Source organism: Centroberyx gerrardi, chromosome 2, assembly GCF_048128805.1.
Source record: "Centroberyx gerrardi isolate f3 chromosome 2, fCenGer3.hap1.cur.20231027, whole genome shotgun sequence".
NCBI classification, from domain to species: Eukaryota; Metazoa; Chordata; class Actinopteri; order Beryciformes; family Berycidae; genus Centroberyx; species Centroberyx gerrardi.
Window position 1 is genome coordinate 21,719,513 of NC_135998.1, and position 18,954 is coordinate 21,738,466.

The 18,954-nt window shown below is 42.5% G+C and overlaps 2 protein-coding genes across 3 annotated transcripts in view; one reads left to right on the forward strand and one right to left on the reverse strand.

Moving 5' to 3' along the window:
* On the forward strand, positions 1-14,147 carry plpp1a (phospholipid phosphatase 1a). 2 transcript variants are annotated; one of them, XM_071894914.2, is made up of 6 exons: positions 1-535; positions 5,987-6,138; positions 7,824-8,107; positions 10,907-10,964; positions 12,326-12,502; positions 12,785-14,147. In XM_071894914.2, exons 1-6 carry the CDS (start codon positions 478-480, stop codon positions 12,902-12,904), a joined length of 849 nt encoding a protein of 282 aa, XP_071751015.1. In that variant the 5' UTR covers positions 1-477; the 3' UTR covers positions 12,905-14,147. The 2 variants fall into 2 exon arrangements, with proteins under 2 accessions (XP_071751015.1, XP_071751014.1); XM_071894913.2 differs by lacking the exon at positions 5,987-6,138 and adding an exon at positions 3,478-3,632 and having other exon boundaries at positions 7-535.
* mtrex (Mtr4 exosome RNA helicase) overlaps positions 14,141-18,954 on the reverse strand; it is a 19,153-nt gene continuing 14,339 nt past the window's right edge. The window contains exons 22-27 of the mRNA XM_071894912.2: positions 18,640-18,803; positions 18,027-18,132; positions 16,450-16,506; positions 16,194-16,356; positions 15,078-15,182; positions 14,141-14,856 (exon numbers count right to left, since the gene is read on the reverse strand). Coding sequence (XP_071751013.1) covers positions 14,804-14,856; positions 15,078-15,182; positions 16,194-16,356; positions 16,450-16,506; positions 18,027-18,132; positions 18,640-18,803 — 648 coding nt within the window. The 3' untranslated portion in view covers positions 14,141-14,803. The remainder of the gene's footprint in view (positions 14,857-15,077; positions 15,183-16,193; positions 16,357-16,449; positions 16,507-18,026; positions 18,133-18,639; positions 18,804-18,954) is intronic.

Sequence of the window (18,954 nt, forward strand, 5' to 3'; positions counted from 1 at the left end):
CGTTAGCACGTGAAAGCACCGCCAGGCCTGCTGCTCAAGTCGCCCTCGGAGGGGTTCGGGTCCGCCAAACTGCCACCAGTTACACCAGTCGACACTGGGCAAGTGTCCGTCCAAATGATCGGCCCCCCGTGAGAGTGAGTAGTAGGCCCATGTTTAGTTTAAGGCTCATCGGAACCGCGTTCATCATGACGCGATAAACCACATCGACTCTGCTGCGACTCAACAGCGATACGCCTTTTCCACTTGAAATGTGTTTTTTCTAATGACCAAGGTCTATTCGTTTGTACCGAGGACACCGCTTGTTTCCTTGTTTTTTATTTATTTATTTTTTTTATTTAATATGCTCTTATTTTGCTGATCTCACACTTTAACGGAAACAATTGCGACAGCGACGTCCCAAGGAGGAGCATCCCCCTACTGTTTATTACAGCCGAGGACGCACGAGTCAGGGAGAGGGAGAGAGAGACCAGAGCAAACATGTTCGAGACCAGAGGGATCCCCTTTATCCTGCTGGACATAGCCTGTCTAATTCTAGGTATGTATTTAAATACTTTATCACGACTGCTAATGACTGTTGCATTATTATTGTCATCCTATTTGTGATTTGAGAGATTCCACTAATGTACACGGATATTAACAGCTTGCCATCACGTGAAGGGAGTGGTGTATGCTACAGCTGCAGCCTACTGATATGCTCAGATCACTGAAATAATCCATACATATTCCTGTCGGAATGTATAGTAGTGACTTTATTGTGATTTTATAGTAGGCTACTTTATGCTGTTTTTAATCTGTTATGGTACCACTATAATATCCCAGTAATATTTCTATAGTATCTTTCTACAATTATCGGATATAAGGACAAAGAAAGAGGAAATAAATGTTTGTTTTTTTTATTCTAAAATGTTGCATGCAAAAACAATGCACCGGACTGTTCCATATTCGTGTTTCCAGTTGTTTCAATTCATCACAGGAATCTACAAGCGTAGATAGGTGGTTAATGATGCTGTCCTGTAGAGTGCAACAATGTTAAATTATACAGTAAATACAGTGTAACACATGCCTTTATTCACAAAATTAGCCACTGCCTGCCCTTTTAGATTTTTTAATAGATCAAAGTTATGGCCAGCAGCCCTTGTCATTATATATGTTATGCCTTATTGTTTAGTGTTTCATTCAGTCCAATAGACAAATTGATTGACTATAATACATAGGTCTGTGTATGTCTATACATTCACCTCTTTTGACTTAGACCTATGAATAGTCTTAGACCTATTCCAAGGGGTGTTGCTCAGAAACTATGTGATAATTGACATTATTCACTTTCAGGCTACGTTTTGAAACCATGTCCCATCACCGCCACAGCCCAAACACCCCCCAGCTTTCATGGGTCATGTAACTACATGTCTTCGTCTCAGAAAGTCTAAAACCATTACATGGCTGGTTGCTGTCAGCACTCATACTCGCATTGTTGCCCATCGGGGCTTGAACTATTTAGAATATATCTGTAATGTAGATCAGTTCGGTTTATGCAATTGTTACAGCTTAGATAGATCATTGTTCCAAAGGCTTTATGGTAGATGTGGAAGTTTAGTGTTACCACAAAGTTGATGTGTCTCCATTTTTATTTGCTAGTCTCAAAAGGCTTTGAGATTTGAATACATCTTAAATCATCATAGGGCCATCCAGCTTCAGTTTTGCGGAGCAGGCAAAGGCATTGTCTCTGCGGCTTTAGTAGTGTAGTGTAAATCTGATTATGAATAATGGAGATCTACTGTGACTCATAAAGCTATAGCTGTCCTTGCACAGACTTTATCTAAAAAAAAACCCCACAAACAACACAATACTTTTGGATTGGAGAAAATGGACTCAATCAGGTTTAAAGTATTACCAAACTCCCCAGGCGACTGATTTATTTTGTACTGCGTAATTTGCAGTGGCTGATGCCAGAACTTATGTCCAGTGAGAAGCCCTAAGACTGTAAAACCATCTCAGCATGTTGTTTGGATGACTGAAGTAAACCTATAACTGTCCATAACATAATGAAGTACAACCAAGTGTCTGCCTCTAGACCGCCTCAGCTTCCCAAAACACTCATGCATAACTACATGTTATTAAACACGCACATACTACATGTAGTGAGGTTTAACCCACAAGAGCACAGCTTGATAAATGTGCATGGGAAGACTCTCTATTTTCTGAAGTGTATAATAAGCAGGGATATAGTGTATTTGTTCTGGTTTGCTTACACAGCTGACTCAATATGGTCATTATTAAAATGACTGAGCAGGCTGCCAATAACTCTTGATAAGAGTATCAAGATTTATTTTAAGAGTAGCATGTCTATTTATGTTAAGATGTGCACTTCAGTCATGTGTGTGTGTGTGTGTTTGTGTGTGTTTGTGTTGGGGGAGCCCTGTGTCTTCTTCTTGTGCACAGCTAGGGGCGAGAGCAGGTGAAAGTGCACTGCTGCTTTCTCAGTCAGAAAGTGATTTGGGGATCCAGCCCTGGCCTGAGCGCGCTGTTGTACAGACTTGCTGGCATTTACAGCTGTTGAAGCCAATCAACTTAGGGTGGCACAGCTGACAGTGTCAACAGATGTAGAAGCACCAGGCAAACAGAAATACTAGACAGCATAGGAGAAGCAGTTTAGAGGCAATGTTTGAGTGTTTCTGCGTGTGTGTGTGTGTGTATGTTTGTGCGTATTATGCTGTTTTTGAACATGTGTGTGGCTGTGCATTACAGTACCGTGACGGACCCTCACTTTCTGCTCCCACCAGAATATGAATGAACTTCTGTGTCCCTCTCCCACTGTACTTTGTACAGTGACAACAATGGGCTAAACGGGCCGGCCCACCAGGGAAAGGACAGCGGCATTACATTCAGACTTTGGACTGTCAAAACCAATTAGCATAATTTGTTATCTTATGGTGTTTTTTCTATAGGGAGTGCTGAGCTATGTCCACGGCTCGTTTCACACGAGTGAGACTCATTGCCCCAGCCAAGAGCTTTTCAGTACTCCCCATTGAAAAACTACCCAAAGATAGCATCATTTCTGCAGTAATGAAGTCACTGCTGTTGAATGCTTTCCTCACAAGGTTTTCCTCTGTTACACTCTGATGATGTTGCAGAGTGTCTGTCTGACCTCAGGGATGCTCTCTGCTGAGGCTCAGCCTTAACCTGACTGGTAGAAAGGTTGGGGTCTCTCACTTCTGTCAGCTCAGCAACAACAAGAAGTCAAGTCAATAAGTCTCTAAAAATCTAATTTGGCACTTATTTGGCATTTCCATAGTTTGTTATGATGCTGTGAATTAGCATCAGTGTCCTCTGACATTCACAAATTCGCTTCCCCCTGAAAGATGACAGAATTGAAGTCTGACCTCAACCCTTTGGCCAGGAGCCATCTCATTCTGTGCCATGTTGTTTTGACCTCTGACCTCTCCCTCTGGTAACCCCTCCTGGCCTTTCCTTCCACAGGGGGTCTGCCTCTGGCAGCCTTTAACCTGGGTAAGATCCGCCCCTACCAGAGGGGCTTTTTCTGTAACGACGACAGCATCAACTACCCTTTCCACCACAGCACAGTCACCTCCACAGTGCTCTACACAGTGGGCTTCAGCCTGCCCATTAGCTGTGTAAGTAGAGAAGAGCCAAAGTCAAGGGTGCAGAAGTCAAGGAAGGTTCAGCTGTGTTTGCCATAGCTATAGACAGGTTGCAAAGGGTCGTAGAGCTGGCAGGAACAGCACATGAATGAACAAACAATTTAACTGAGCCTAATTTAGGATATATTCAGAAGGGACAGCTGCCTATTAGATGTTAGAAATAACCTCAGCTGTTTATTGACTGTTACCATGGGACAGCTGTTTGTTATTGGTATTTTAAACCAAATGTGTCTGTTTTGTTCAGCTCTGGGTCCTGACATTACTGAGGATGTTCAGCAAGATCTGCTCTTACAATTACATAGACTTGTCAGAAAGGTAGAGGCAGGAGGATGTCCACTTAAAAAATACAAGAGGATTAACCTTTGAATAAATGTTAAATTCTTTTACGTCCACAAAAAATCCTTTCCCAATGCATATTCCTTCCTCACCATCTCACCTACCACAGCAGGCTTCATAAAGCTTCCGGTAAGAATATAGACCGTTTATGGAGAGTGGCCTCCCATCTTTGACAAATATCTGTTTTGCATTGAAGACTGTAAGTTTTGCAGGGAATGTGAGACAGAAAAGAGACAGAGATTTGATTTGGTCATGGTGGGAGGACACTAACCCACTGCCACTGGCTGGGCGCTGACAGATTTGTGGTTTTTCAGTAACGGTCCATTCCTTAACATTTGGACTATCCAAACATGAAGCACCAATAAATCCATCTTCCCCTCCGTGGTTGAGATGCTTGCTTAGCACAATTTGTCATTCACACTGTCATACACACATACTGTACATACTCAAACTCTATCTCATACAAAAGACTCAAACCACCTACTAGCCTAATGATGGGTGTAGTGACAATGATAAGCAGTTTACCTTTGAAAGAATGTACAAAATGTGGAAATGAAATGTAAGTAAAGCCAGGCTTTTTTTATTACTTGTAGTTTAGGATCAAGAAAATATTGAACTGAAATCTTCGAGCGCTGTTGTTAATTAGTGCAACAGACACGCAGGCTGCACTCTCTGTTCCTCTGTTCCCTAAAATAGCTGGAATGCTCTCCTGGAACACTGTGATTACGTTAACTTCATGCAGATTGTATTTGGAGAATGACAGAGACAGAAAGTGCTGCTGGCACACGCTGTATTCTTTGTGTGTGTGTGTGTGTGTGTGTGTGTGTGTGTGAGTACATACGTACGCAGCGCACAACTTCTGTTACTAGCTATTGTCTGCTACTCAGTGTTGAGGGCCAGAGTTCAGTCAGTGTCTCTGTGTGTGTGTGTGATATCAGTGATTTATCCCTCCCCTCCTGGTGTAATCACACTCCAGCACTGTAACACTTCTCATTCTTAAATGTCATCGTATCCTAATTTTTAACAACTCGTTCCTTCACGTATGCCAAGCGTCTGACTGTTCATCTACTTATCAGAGCTGTAACAGTGGCAATATCTCAAACGGAAGCACTTTATACTGAAACTATCACTGTCTGCCCAAAGAAAGACAGAGCAGGGGAGGGAAGATAGGGAAACGTAGAGCGGTTAGAAATAGAGAGTGAGATTAAGGAAGAGGGCATGTCGGTCTGCCAACGGGAAGAGAAAATGAAGATGGCAGGCTCTCGGAAGAGAGACAGAGGAAAAGAAAGCAAGGGCCAGCCTGCGAGAGAGAAGAGAGAAAGTGAGCGTGTAACGTGAGAGCGCATCGGTCACCTAAGTGCGTCTGTGAGACCACTGTGTCCTCTCACTGCCTGACAGCTTCAGCATGGCGTGGGTCTGTTAGTGAGAACTGACCCATAGCAATAGGACCCAGCCTAGAAACACAATCCCTGATAAACCTCAACATGAGAGAGAGGGAGGGAGAGAGAGAGAGAGAGAGAGAGAGAGAAAGTTGTTAGGGCTCAGCTCCCAATTACAATCATGCATTTCAAAGAGAGTAGTGAAGGAGGTGAGAAATCGAAAGACCCATCATATGTTTTTTGGATGTGATGTGTTGGCGCAAGCTTTGTCACCTGCTAGGTTTGGGTTTTCTCTGTTAACACCCTCTCTTCACCAGCAAGGAGCTGTCTGTTGCTATGCAAACACTAACCATTGTTGTTTACCACTGGTTCCTGAGCGCTGGCGAGGATACCTGCATCTTTTCTGCCTCCTTGCTTGTTCATGCGGATACAACGAGGACAGAGGATGCAAAGTTTCCAGAGCTCTTGTGATCCAAGCCCTGTTTGACAACTCTCTTTCTTCCTTTTTGCACAGACAGTGACGTTGCATCATGGGTAGGGGTCCGGGGGGGCCTAGCGGTGTGCTCTTGTAACCTGTATTCTCCTGTTTTTCTCTCATTGCCTCTCTGCTAGCTGGACTCCCATTTGCAATACTCACAGGGCAACACAAACCTTTCCGCCGGGGCTTTTTCTGTAATGATGATTCAATCAAGTACCCCCTTAAAGAAGACACCATTTCCTATCAGTTGTTAGGGGGCATTATGATTCCCGTCACAGTACTCACTGTAAGTGCATCTGTTTTGTTTTCTGCTAACAACTCTCCTGTATCCTTTTCTCCCTCTTTATTGCCTCTCCCCTTTTCTTTCTCTTTAACTCCTGTTTATCTTGATGCACTTTTACTCTCTATCTCTTACTTAACTCCTTCTCCCTTCTTACTCCATGACTGCTGCTGAATACATTATTCTAGTAATAATGTATGTGCAGTTTTTAGTTGCTTGCTTTAGCCATCACCATCACTAACTGTAAAAATTAATTTGTTTATTGCATATTGTTTCTTGGATAGAAAATATATTTTAAAAGATTTGTAGTGTCTTCTACTCACCGGCCCTAAATAGATTCCTAGCTGCTGCAACTCTTTTGCAAAAAGACTGTAAATGTAGCAGGCGTAAAAACAAAGGTCTGTACAGCAGTCAATTCTCTCAATTTCTTAACGGAAAAAATAATTTGAATGACTAGTTCTCTAGGGAATATCCTAGAGACTGGCAATCATTCAAGTCTACAGAGAGAGATAATGGAGCAGAGTGCCTTGATGTGTCTTCATCATCTACAGTAGCGTTTTACAAAAGGTTTCCGCAGTGCAGGTTTTATCATTATAAAGGAATGAAACAGAGCGGAAAGCAAACTTCCTGCTTTTAACGTACGTCTGTAGCTGCTGTAAGTGAAGGGAAACCAGATATTTCACTGAGATATAATGAATGAAAATAGCGACATCCTTATTCTTCAGTGACATCCACATTGGGACGCGAAGTCTTTGACCTTTTGTCATGCAATATTGCCCCATTGACTCTTCTCCAATATTTGAGCAGTTTACAGTTCAACAGTAGTCGTTATCTCTACCAGTTCAAAGTCTGGAAAAGCTACGTATTCTAGAGAGGAAGCAATAAGAACGTGTCAACAACCTTTTTGTTAGAGAATAGAGTAAGCCCTCCAGGCCTGTTATCTGTTAGCAGTAGTGTTGTGAAACAAGCACATTCACACACACCCTAACCACAATGTTCACATGAAAAGGAATGTAAATTCACAAAAGAATCTCCTGATGCGTCACACATATGCACACACATGCATTTGTACATGCTCAAACACAAGCAAAATTGTTTTGTCATGAGATCCACTTAAGAAGCAAGTTTTAGTTTGATCTTTTAGATCTCAGGGCGACAAAATATATAGTGTGATGTACATCTGTCTCCCCTTTTAAATAAGGAAAATAAAAATATATATATTTTTGTCTATCATTTTAAGTGGACATCATCCTCTGGCCAAGCTCTTTTAACTTAAATCCAACATTATTTGCAATCTTGGGGTTGGTACAATAACTAGGGTCTAGCAAAAATTGCTAATTTTGTCAGATCGGCACTATAATGTCAAGGATATTATCTTTCAACCCAATTACCTAACCTTCTACCCACTTTTCACAAATGCAAGTGAGTATTTCCTAACATGGCTTTGGAAGTTTGAAACGGGTGTAACAGGCCATACTTACAGGCACCAAACCCATTTTACATCCATGTTGGAGGAAATGCACATGTGCTCATTTTGTGGAAAATGGTGAGAACAGGGAAATATTACAGAGACAGATACTATAGCTTTCAAGTTCAGGTTTTTCTTTGGTTTCCATGTGACGCCTCATATTTGTGAACTAACCTCTGACTCTCTCCATCCCTTTCCTCCCCTGCCCTCCCTGCCCTTACAGATGATCTTTGGGGAGTGCCTTTCAGTTTATCTAAAGCGCATCAAATCCAAGTCCTCTTTCAGCAACAGCTACATTGCCTGTGTTTACAAAGCCGTTGGTACCTTCCTTTTTGGTGCTGCAATGAGCCAATCATTGACTGACATAGCCAAGTATTCTATTGGCCGCCTCAGGCCGCACTTCCTGGATGTGTGCAAACCTGACTGGAGCCTTATCAACTGTACAGCAGGGGGCTACATTGAAGACTTCACCTGCAATGGAGACAAGAGATTGGTCAACGAGGGAAGGTAACTATTGCTATCTTTATCAAAACTATCAACGTAGAATAACTGAATAGATTTCAGAAATGAATAGATGAATGAATGCATGGATAGTTTAATGGATGCATCACTTATTTTAATGTAACACTAATAGATGGTTAGTTGATGAAATTAGGTCATGTTGTAATCTTGTAATCCCCCCGGTTCCTTGTTGCTCAATAGGTCCAGTGAGATGGACAGAAACTAACATTTTTAAAAAAGAGCTGTCCTAAGGAGAGGGTCAAATACAAAGTGACAGGCTGTCTTGTGAAGTGTATGAATCATATGGGTTTCCCTGTAATCTGTTCTCTCTATTGTTTTGTAATATCCTGATGGTGTAAGTACAAAGTGCAAAGGTTAAATCAGTCACACAAACAACCTCATGGATAGATAACTATGATTAATAATGATGATAACAAAACTAACATAACATGATTTATAGTTCCTAGATCACTGAGTGTGTGTGTGCAGACAGTATGAACCGAACCATGTTTTTAGCAACATCCTGTTACCATCTGCCCCACACCAGACCAGTGATGGGATTGAATAATCCCACAGGAATGTAAAATGTTATTATAGTAAGAGTCTCTATCCCTTATCAGCTCAGAGCAGAAGGAAGTACAGAGGGAGGAGAGGATATCCACTTCTCCTTCTGATTCAGTCATCAGCCTCCACACCCGTGATAATTATAGAAGCAGAGGCCTAAATAGAGACATTAGCTTTAACACTGTATCAGTCTGAAGCGGGGTTTATAGGCTACTAGGCACCTATTCTATTCTATTCTATTCTATTCTATTCTATTCTATTCTAATCCACACCTGTGGGCAGAAGCAGTTATTTATTAACCAAAAGAATATGAGATTTAATTTCACTGACATTTAACATTGCCTTCAGTCACTGACCTTTTATCAGCACACATAAAGGTCAGAGACAAAAATACTGGCACAGCTCATACAGTCAGTCATCTGTATATTTCCTGTCGAGTATGTTCCGTTTTCTTCCTCCCTCATGAATGGGCAGCTTCCTCCGGCTGCAGCCTGTCAGTCTGAGAGCCGGGCGGTAATGTGTCTTAGCTCCACGGTGGGCTGTGGGTGCACCCACCCTCTGTCCTCTCAGGGTCATCTACTGTATATTTACCAGGGTGTGGTTCACTGGCCTTGATGTTTCCTGGACACAGAGCTCCACTCAATCTGCTGTTTTGACCGCTCTGGTAGTGGCAGAGTCCAGGTACAGGCCTCTGGATCTGGGATCAGACCCTTTTGTTTTGGCACACTGAGCCAAACATTTACCAGCAGACCAAGAGGAGCATCAAGTGATTCGAGGCAGATTTCCAGGGCTTTTAACGTCTTTTTGGAGAGGATTCAGACCAAGTTATATTCCCAGCACCATCTGTGTGTGTTTGGCCTGGTCTGCTAGTCATTAATAGAGCAAATAAGTGCAGCAGGAGAGGAGAGAGCAGGTCAGGGTAACTTGCATTGGATCATGTTACTGTAATGTGAGGCCTTAGCTTAGCTTCCCTTGGGGAGAAGAGGCCTACTGTCTGAGCTGTGTGTGTTTGTGTTTATGCATAAGAGACAGAGTAGTGCACTATGCTCTCCAAGGTTGAGAGTGTAATGAAAACATACCAGTTCTTTTGTCAAGTAGGAGAAACAATCGCACAATTAATCTTGGGTCCCAACCCATAGTTTAAAGCAACAGTGATTATTCCTCTGTCAGCCCAGCCCTCACAGGGTTAACAGACAGTCAGAGCTGCCTGTGTGTATCCTCGCTGACATGCCTGCAGCTTTAATCTGTTACCACAGGGGAGGTATAGAGGTCTGTATTGTTATTGCATTGGCCAGCTGGGTTGTGTTACTGTGGACTGTTTGGTCAGCCTGGGCTCTCCACCAGCACTATGTTGAATCTCAGAGCGCCCTCATCCCCAATTTGACTTTCTTGCTGTCTTAGGCCTTATCAGTGTTTCTCTTGTAATGTAAAAGATCAGGAGGGATGCAGCAGAACGACCAAAGCTAAAGCTGCAGGCGTGTTAGAAAGGATACGCACATTCATTTTGAGAAGGAAGCTTGAAAGGAGAGAAATAGTCCTGGAGGCATAGCTGAGTATCTCTGAAGACCTGGATAGAGGCTGACTTGAATCCACTATACTACTGATTACAGCTTCACTTATGGTATGAGTGTATGGTGGTGCAGGTCTTTAGTCCGCAGTGCCACCTGGATTCTGAAATACATATCTCATCTCATTCAGTAGAGAATATACCCTTCATAAAGTGAAGAGCAATGAGTCTGTGATATTATACTGTGTGTGTGTGTGTGTGTGTGTGTGTGTGTGTTAATGGCAGTCGCTGTAGACAAGCCACACAGCACAGTGCACCGCTGCCTATGTAAACAGGAAGTAAGTGAGGCTGGAAGGATACGAGGGCCTGCCGCTCTTTAACTGCTGCTGACCGCCTGCCTGCGCATGACATCGCTCTCAGCTGTCAGTTCTCATAATTCTCACAGAAATGGATGCGCTCAAACGTCAGTGAACCTCAACCCCACCATGAATCCAGATATGGGCGTGTAAAGGTGCATTATTGTGTGTGTGTGTGTGTGTGTGTGACTGTGTGAATGAATGTGTAGTTCTAATATATCTTCATATACCTTCAGTGCATGTGTGGTACATGGTTTAGGCCGTAGCTATTCTCATATCAAGATGCCTCTGTCTCTCCTATTTGTGTTTTGTAGTTTGTTGTGAATTCATCACGCTCATAGCAAAGTCATGAACCGTACCTTTGTCTTTCTGTTGCAGGCTATCCTTCTACTCTGGCCACTCCTCTTTTTCCATGTACTGCATGCTGTTCCTGGCTGTAAGTACCATAATCACATCTATTCATTGCTAATTAAATCAACCAATCAATCAATTTACTGGTACACTGTGTTTGAAGGCAGGGTGCAAATAAGGACACTCAAAGGGCTGATCATTGCACTGTTGCATAAAGCTTCTTATCAAATCTGAGTGATATTTCATTGATCTCCCCAGCCAAGCATGCAGTGCTCCAGGTTTTCAGTTTCTCTCATGGGCCTCTGATGACCTTCTGTTATCAGTAGCACTGTTCCACTCTGAAGAATCCAGCGGCTGTGAATATCTTCTGTTATGTTCGTCCAGTGCTGCTTTTACTGCCCAGCCCTGCTGGCTTTATAGGCTGCTGACTCACAGAACGCCAGCTGATATAAATAGGCACAGGGACAAAGTCCTGGCGCCAACAAAACCCTCCATGTGAAATGGAAGTACAAGTGTCTAAAACAGCAGGAGAATTGACCTACAAAGGAGGACAAAAGCAGGAGTACCAGTCTTTTCCCCCACCACCAATTACATTAGAGCGCTTGCGTCAGAACGAAGGTTTAACAGGAAGAGACATGGGTCTATATAAAGTGGTTAGTATTGTTTAGCCTTAATTCAAACAAAAAGAACACACCCCACTATTAAAACAAATAAAATGACTGATTTCCAATGTGATTGGAAAATATGAGGTTATACTGACTGAAGATTCCAGCATGATAGGGCATCCTGAGTACACTGCCACTGAGGAGGTGTGACTGGTGTCGAAGTAATTGTTATATTAGATGATGGAGACTATGTTGTACTGATTACTTTTATCAGTGACAGTGAAATTGATTATTTCAAGGTCATAATTCCACTGAGTGAGCATTCCATTGATTGAGTGTAAATATGATGGCCTTGCAGCCTGTTTGGAGAGGCTGTTGCAGGAGATATTTGCACCTTTAAAAGATGGAGGGGGAACTAAATAGTACAGCTGATACTTTGGGTCATAAAAATAGAGAGGATCTTTGTGTTCCTAGCAAACAGCCACAAATAACCACATCCATCAGGATTATAACAGATGATGTGCTGTAAACTTTGTAATCTCCAACGTTGTAATGGGAGTTTACAATAATCAGGCTGCAATGGCTACCTGAAGAAAATTAAAAAATGACGGTTGGTTGACCATCAGATAGCGAGTCATCTGCATATCACTGAAGCTCATTTGCATGCCACTGTCCCAGCAGTATGTCTCCTGTCTTCTGCAAAAACCATTCAGTAGCACAGTATACCAAACCTAGTGCCTTCTCTTCCTGTTATTATCACAGCCACAGTGACACATTTTTATGTGACTGTGTGACTTTTCTATATTCCAAAAACCCCCTCATTGCCCTGTGTCTCCCTCAGCTCTACCTCCAGGCTAGACTCCAGGCTGAATGGGCCAGGCTACTGAGACCCACAATCCAGTTTTTCCTGATTGCTGCATCAGTGTACACAGGACTGTCCAGGGTGTCAGACTATAAACACCACTGGAGCGATGTGCTGACTGGGCTCCTGCAGGGAGCCCTCATGGCTATCCTGGTGGTAAGTACCTGTACTTTACCCTAAGTTTGCATTTGAGGCACTTTGGTTATGGATTTATCGCCCTTGACGGTAATTGTTAAACAGGATACGGATGCAAATAATTCAGCTCCACTTTCATTTTCCATCTATGCCATGAAAAGGCTTTTAAACTTTAGTGCCCGAGTGCCTGAAGCAAGCCTTGTATGGCTCTCTTCCTATCTTGACACTTTCAGTATTTTCGAGCACCTTGTAGAACCTGCAGTTTGCTTAATGTCATTTTCCTATTCTCTCTGTATTCTGCAGGTCTTTTTTGTGTCCGACTTCTTCAAGAAGCGCGTGGAGCCCCAGAAGGAGGTCGAGATCCCCCACACCACACTCCAGGAGACCCCGACCAATGGAAACCACTTTGACAGCCCCAACTAAGCTAAACCAGAGGCGAGGACACCTCTGCCCAGTCCAAATGCACACCCTGGATGCCAGCTCTCTAGCCTTTCACCTGACGCGTATTCTCATCTAACACTCTGCATGGATTTACAACGCAGAGTATTGTTGTAAATGTGCTCCATCGGCCTTGCTTCTTAAGTCATGTCAGCTAGTGGATGAGTGTGCATCTCAATGAAATGGGTGAGAGAGGTGAGATGCATAAAAACTTTTGGAAGTTACACCCCAGACTCATTTAAAGTAGACTTAAAAAGACTTCACAATTACAGGCAAGTTGCTGTCTTGTCTATCAGTTCCCCATCTGGAGGGAGAGTGGTGAGATAAGCTTACACCTATCCAATCCTTTCAGATCTACTTAAGTGACTGAAATGTAGGTTAGGGGCTAGAGATTTTGTAAGGACAGGAACCATATAGCATGTACCTACTGAGCCAGTGGGAAGACTTATCTGCATGCGCCCACTAAAGGGTCTGACCACTGCTGGGAGAGAGAGAGAGAGGGTGGGAAACCTGTGAATGTAACCCTGCTTTGTGCTTTTCCTGACCTGGAGTCAGTCACTCCGCTCAAGATGCTGATTTAGGGTCAGTTTTATGTTAACTCCACCACTAAGAGTTATGAGTGAGTTTCATAGCTTTTACTGAGAATGTATTGTCTAAGGTCCAGTGTTAAAGGGCTAAATATGAAAGGAAATTTACTCAAGGTGATAATATGCTGGAGACTAAAGCTGATCTTAGACCAGAGGGAAACATTGCTCCGCATCTGGAGCTGCTGACTCTAGGACACTGTCGCTGCGATCAAATTCTCCAACCTTCTAACCTCATGATAAAGGATGAGCGTCATTTATATCTTGTCTTTCGGTTAGAGAGTTGGACAACAGATTGCCAGTTTGAGTCCCGTGTTGCCTTTGCTGGACTGCTACTGCTGCTAGCACAGCTCTCTGTGTATCTCAGAACTAATATAAACATCAAATTATCTGTACAAGCAGACCTTACTTTTGTATAATGTGTATGTTAAAAAAAAAAAAAATCACTATACAGACTTTTATTGAAAATTGTTACAAATATGTACAAATGTCTTTTATGTTCTGCTCTGAATGACAGCAAAAAAAAAAGAAAAGAATGAGAAAAAGAATAAAAGCCATTTTGCTTATTAACATGAACACACAAATGAAACGTACAAGTGTTTGATGTATTATTGTCAAAATAAAAGCCATCATTTCAAATTAAAGCATGGCCTACATTGTTTATTTGCTCAGCCAGATATATTAATTTGTCATGTGATGCACCACTTTGCTTATGTGAGGAAAAATAATAATGAAAATAACAAAACAAACCTAAATGCTCAATGCATTCTTGTCACGATAGATGCATTCACCTATAAATGACAAAACTGTTTACTTTCTCAGCCAGGTTTAGCTCATTAAATTATGTGACACAACTAACTAACATGTCATACACGTATCCAGTCCTTTGTGAGCTCTGGCAGGCAACCTGAAACATGTGAAACACGCATAAACAGCTCTCCATTCAACAACATACATCCAGGATCTCTCCTTTAACAGGATTCACAGACATTTTCTGGGACATAACAAGGTTCAGGCAAGAGGCCATGAGTAGATATTACTAAAAACAATCTGAGGGTCCAAAAAATGATTTTCTTCAACTGATGAACAAAACCCCATTCATCTAACATTTGGAAACAACAGAGAACACAACTTGACCCCAGTCTGACAACAAGGGAGTGGAGGGGGCAGGGGATCCACTGGTGGTTAATAATGACTAAAATGATCACTATTTCGGACATTGTCTCTATAATAAGGTCACAAACAGGTAATTATCCTCCCATAGCCATTGCCCATCCTGTGTTGGGACGCTGTAAGGCAATTATAGGTAGAGACTGGCAGCAAACACGATGTCCCTCTTGATCTTGGTTATTCCTACAGAGAGAGACAGAAATACATATGTGAATGAAATTTTAACCACAACATTTACAGCTGCAACTACAAATGAGAAGTTTTATTCCAAAATGAGATGTCTACAATTAAAAAGGCCAAGGGATGATGACTGTATGTATTATCATATGGGTGGATCATGTCTAAAACTAGGTTCAAGGTTGTGGACTGGGGACTGGGTTGATGTGGGCTGTCAGGTTTCTTACCCTCAGCAAACTTGTTCTCCAGTTCAGTGTTGCCGATGGCTTTGGCTGCAGAACACATCTGTCTTAGAACCTCCTCCAGACGACGCATACAGCGGATGATGCTCCCTGCGGGGACACAGACCCACACCAGGCTTAGTGTGTGGATACAGTAAAAATGACAAAAAGCTATATATAAAGTTAATGCTACTGTCAGGATTCAGTATTGATTCACACTGTGAAACACTGAATGTTTGATAGGAGAATATGGAGGTCTCGGAGCAAGGTCCAACATTTTGGTTCATTGAGGATTAAATGAAACTAACGTCATATTCGGCACTGTGGCTACCAACCACAGCTCACTCTCCCCTTTGCCAAACAAACATGCATGCATACAAACATGAACTAAACACATTTTATTGAGTAGCAGGGATATTTTGTCTCCAACTAAGTAATATCAAAATATTTATTTTGAAAGACTGAGAGAATCATCAATTGGATTTTTTTTACTCTCAGTCTCCCTTTCCCACATGCACAGCCAATACTCCCCAGCTTTCTTAACTCAGCATCACTTCCTGATTACAACATATCCCATATTTTACAGCTTGGATCATTGTTGGGAGTCAGAGCTAGAAAGTATGGGGAGGATGACTCTGACTTTGATCTGATTTGAACCGTACATCACTCTTAAAAGCTTTGTGGTACCTGGGCTACATTTTGTTAAACTCTAGGCCTGCCACACATTTTCAGCCAGCCCACAGACTAATTTTGGTTATCAAATCATTTTGCAAAATGAAAGGACTTAATTATGTTTTCTTCAAAGCTGTAAAAATAGCCTAGACAGACCTACAATAACTGAAGCCACTGTTTATAAAAGAAAATGTCTCCTTTTCCTGCTTCCTTTTGATTAATCCTGCCTCTTGTCTTAATTTACTACAGGCTGCAGAGCACAAGGGAATGAACCGAAATGCAGGTGATCATAGTATAAATAACTAAACAAATAGCTAATTAAGCAAGTGACCTTATATAGTACAATAGGCTATTTTACAAGGAATTACTGGACAGTTTAAGGAATGGGCAAACACTTGTTATGTAACTGTCCTTCATGGCTGTTGGTGGATATCAATATTAATGGCGCACCTTCAAAGACGTCGGTCATCTTGCAGATCTGAGCAAATGTGGCTCCATTAGCCCAGGTGTAGACCACATCCATCAGGTGGGGCTTAAACTGGTTTAGATAGCTCTCCTCATCCACCTCCAGCTTGGCATCTGCAGACACCTTAGCTATGCGCTTCGCACACTCCTGGAAATGAAAACAACAGCAGAGATTTCCACCAAATTCAGACTATTACTATTAACTATTAGACTCAACTTTGGGACTGTTTTGTGCCGTTACCTGCATTTGCCTCAGAGGTCCAGCTAGCTGTTCAGTCAGCTTTGGCATCTCATTGGCCTGGAAGACAAAACACATTACAACATTATCATCACCTAGAAAAACCTGGCAACAAAATGGTGTCTTTAAGAATGTCTTAATATTTACAACTCAAATCTCAAACACATTTTTTCGCTTGAGGAAAGCATATTGTGGTCGTTGGGTGAAAACTTCATAACTCCCCTTGGGCTCATGAAAACCTTTCAAAACCAATTGGATAAACCTAAAAATGCATGGTCAAGCTACACAGAAGGCTGCTTTTCTGAAAAGTTGCCATTTTGGAGATACAAGGTTTTCACATAACAGTGATATGAACCCAAGGGCCAAGACATTTCCTTAATCCTGTCTGTAATATTACCCGTGTTTATCATTGCACTAGGCTTTTTTATCAGCCCCAATTGTGTCTTTTCCACATACATTCTCAGTGGATACCATAAGCTCTGTGTGTGCGCCTCAAGTCTGCTACGTACTTCCATCCTCACTCCCCTTTTAAACTTGCATCTAATACCAACAATACCTCCTACATCCTACTAAAATCCGTCACTGATACAATCTAGTCTGGCAGGAGTAACATAGCCTGTTGCCACACATTAGTTTTTCTGCTCTATAATTCAAACACTGCAGGCAAACGCACAATAGTTGTTAACTATTGCAGTGGTTCTAAATCCTGGTTCTCAAAGACTGCTGCCTTGTTTTCACTCTAGCCGTCCAATCAGGGACTCATTTACACTCTTTCCCCGGCTGGTTAATAATGTTGTGGAATTGTCAATCCCTCCTGTTTTAGTGTATTTTGACAAACTGGGCTACTCAGATGTTCAATGTCAGAATACATGAATGGAATGCAAAACGCATACAGGTTAGTAAGGATTGCTGTCAAAGCCTGGTTAACTCGCAGCAGGTGGAAGCACTCTTTAATGACAGGCAGCAGCTGTATGTGCACACACACACACACACACAGGCCTTTGTATGGGTATGAAAATGTGACAGCTGCCTGTCTCAGTTCCTCTCTGCTGACAGTGAATGACTGAGAACAAGACACAGAAAGAAAAGAGAGTGAACAAGAGAGAGCAAAGGAACACACACACACACACACACACACACACACACACACACACACACACACACACACACAAGCCAAAGAAATTCTATAGAGACAAAGGCCTGGGTCGAGATGATTGAGTTTAGAGACAGAAATTTGTCCTGTTCAGAGGACTAAGCTGATGTGGAGCCAAAGCAAAGGTTTGTTAAAGCATCTGAGGCTGGATTGCCTCATTGAGAGAACAGGCTTCATTAGGCAAGACAAACACACTTCTAACTCAGGTTTCTGTTTTGGTTGCAGTGGATGGGAAAAGGCCAAGAATGCATTTGGAGCTCAAATGTGTGGGAAAAGGAATGGGCTGTTTATCTCAGTGTTCGGGGAGGGCTCAATATCTGTTTGTATGGAGAATTAAGGGAATTACCCTGCTTGTGTGTGTGTGTGTGTGTGTGTGTGTGTGTGTGTGTGCGCGTGTGCGTGCGTGTGTGTGCGCATGCTTTCGTACGTTCTCCTGGAAGACAAAGCAGGACAGCAGGGCGGTGGCTTGTTCGGCTGTCAGATCATTGAAGAGACCGTTGAACACCATCTCTGTCAGGAGGAGCTCATCAGCACTGGAAAGACACATCACATCCATACAGTGAATTAACAGCTGGTATTTTATTAATTTGTCAATACACAGGATCTGATACATCTGTCCCTTGTTATATTAAACTTAGGTGAGCAACTATGCAGAAACCTGGCTTGGATGTCAGAGAAACGGGACAGTTGAGAGCAGAGGTCACTGGAGTCAGTGAGTAAGCATCTCCATCACAGATGTTTAGTTGCTTTCAGCACTGATAATACCCACAATTCCCTAGACAAGAACAACAATACACTGACTCCACTGCACCTATACTTAGTCTTAGATTTAATCCATAACATCTCACCCAGAAGTCACCATGAATCGTATTAACAACAGGCTTAAGATGGTTGAGCCTGCTGGCTTGAAATGGCCTGCTCATCATTTCAGATACCGCATTGTATCAGCATACAACAGACAATACAAAAAAACTATTTAAGTGGAATAAGTCTGTATTTATGTGATTTGCGCATTGGGCGTGCGCTCTGTCCTTCCCTACCTGCTAATTTCACAGGCAACCCGTCCTTTCATCTCGATGACATCAGAGGGAGTAGCGAAGCCGAGTCGTCGCAGAACTCTCTTCCTGCACTTCAGCTTGTCCATCTGCAGGACCGTCCGCGCCTTCTTCAGCTCCCGCTTGGCTGTCCTAACGTCCGCTGCGATCTGACACACAAACAAACACACATATTGTTATGCCAAGTGACATTTAGCACAGGTAAGTTAGGGAAGTCCCTCTAGGCTTTTCTCAAAAACTACCAGCTGTACCACATTAAAAATCTCATGTGAGCTGCTTTCAGGCAGTCAAGTTAGAAGT

What these genes read in the sequence shown, in the direction of transcription:
- plpp1a (XM_071894913.2), top strand. Translation starts at nt 478, where the DNA reads ATGTTCGAGACCAGAGGGATCCCCTTTATCCTGCTGGACATAGCCTGT. An exon ending in AGATTGGTCAACGAGGGAAG is followed by an intron (nt 8,108 to 10,906) that starts GTAACTATTGCT and finishes TTTCTGTTGCAG; the next exon opens with GCTATCCTTCTACTCTGGCC. An exon ending in ACTGCATGCTGTTCCTGGCT is followed by an intron (nt 10,965 to 12,325) that starts GTAAGTACCATA and finishes TGTCTCCCTCAG; the next exon opens with CTCTACCTCCAGGCTAGACT.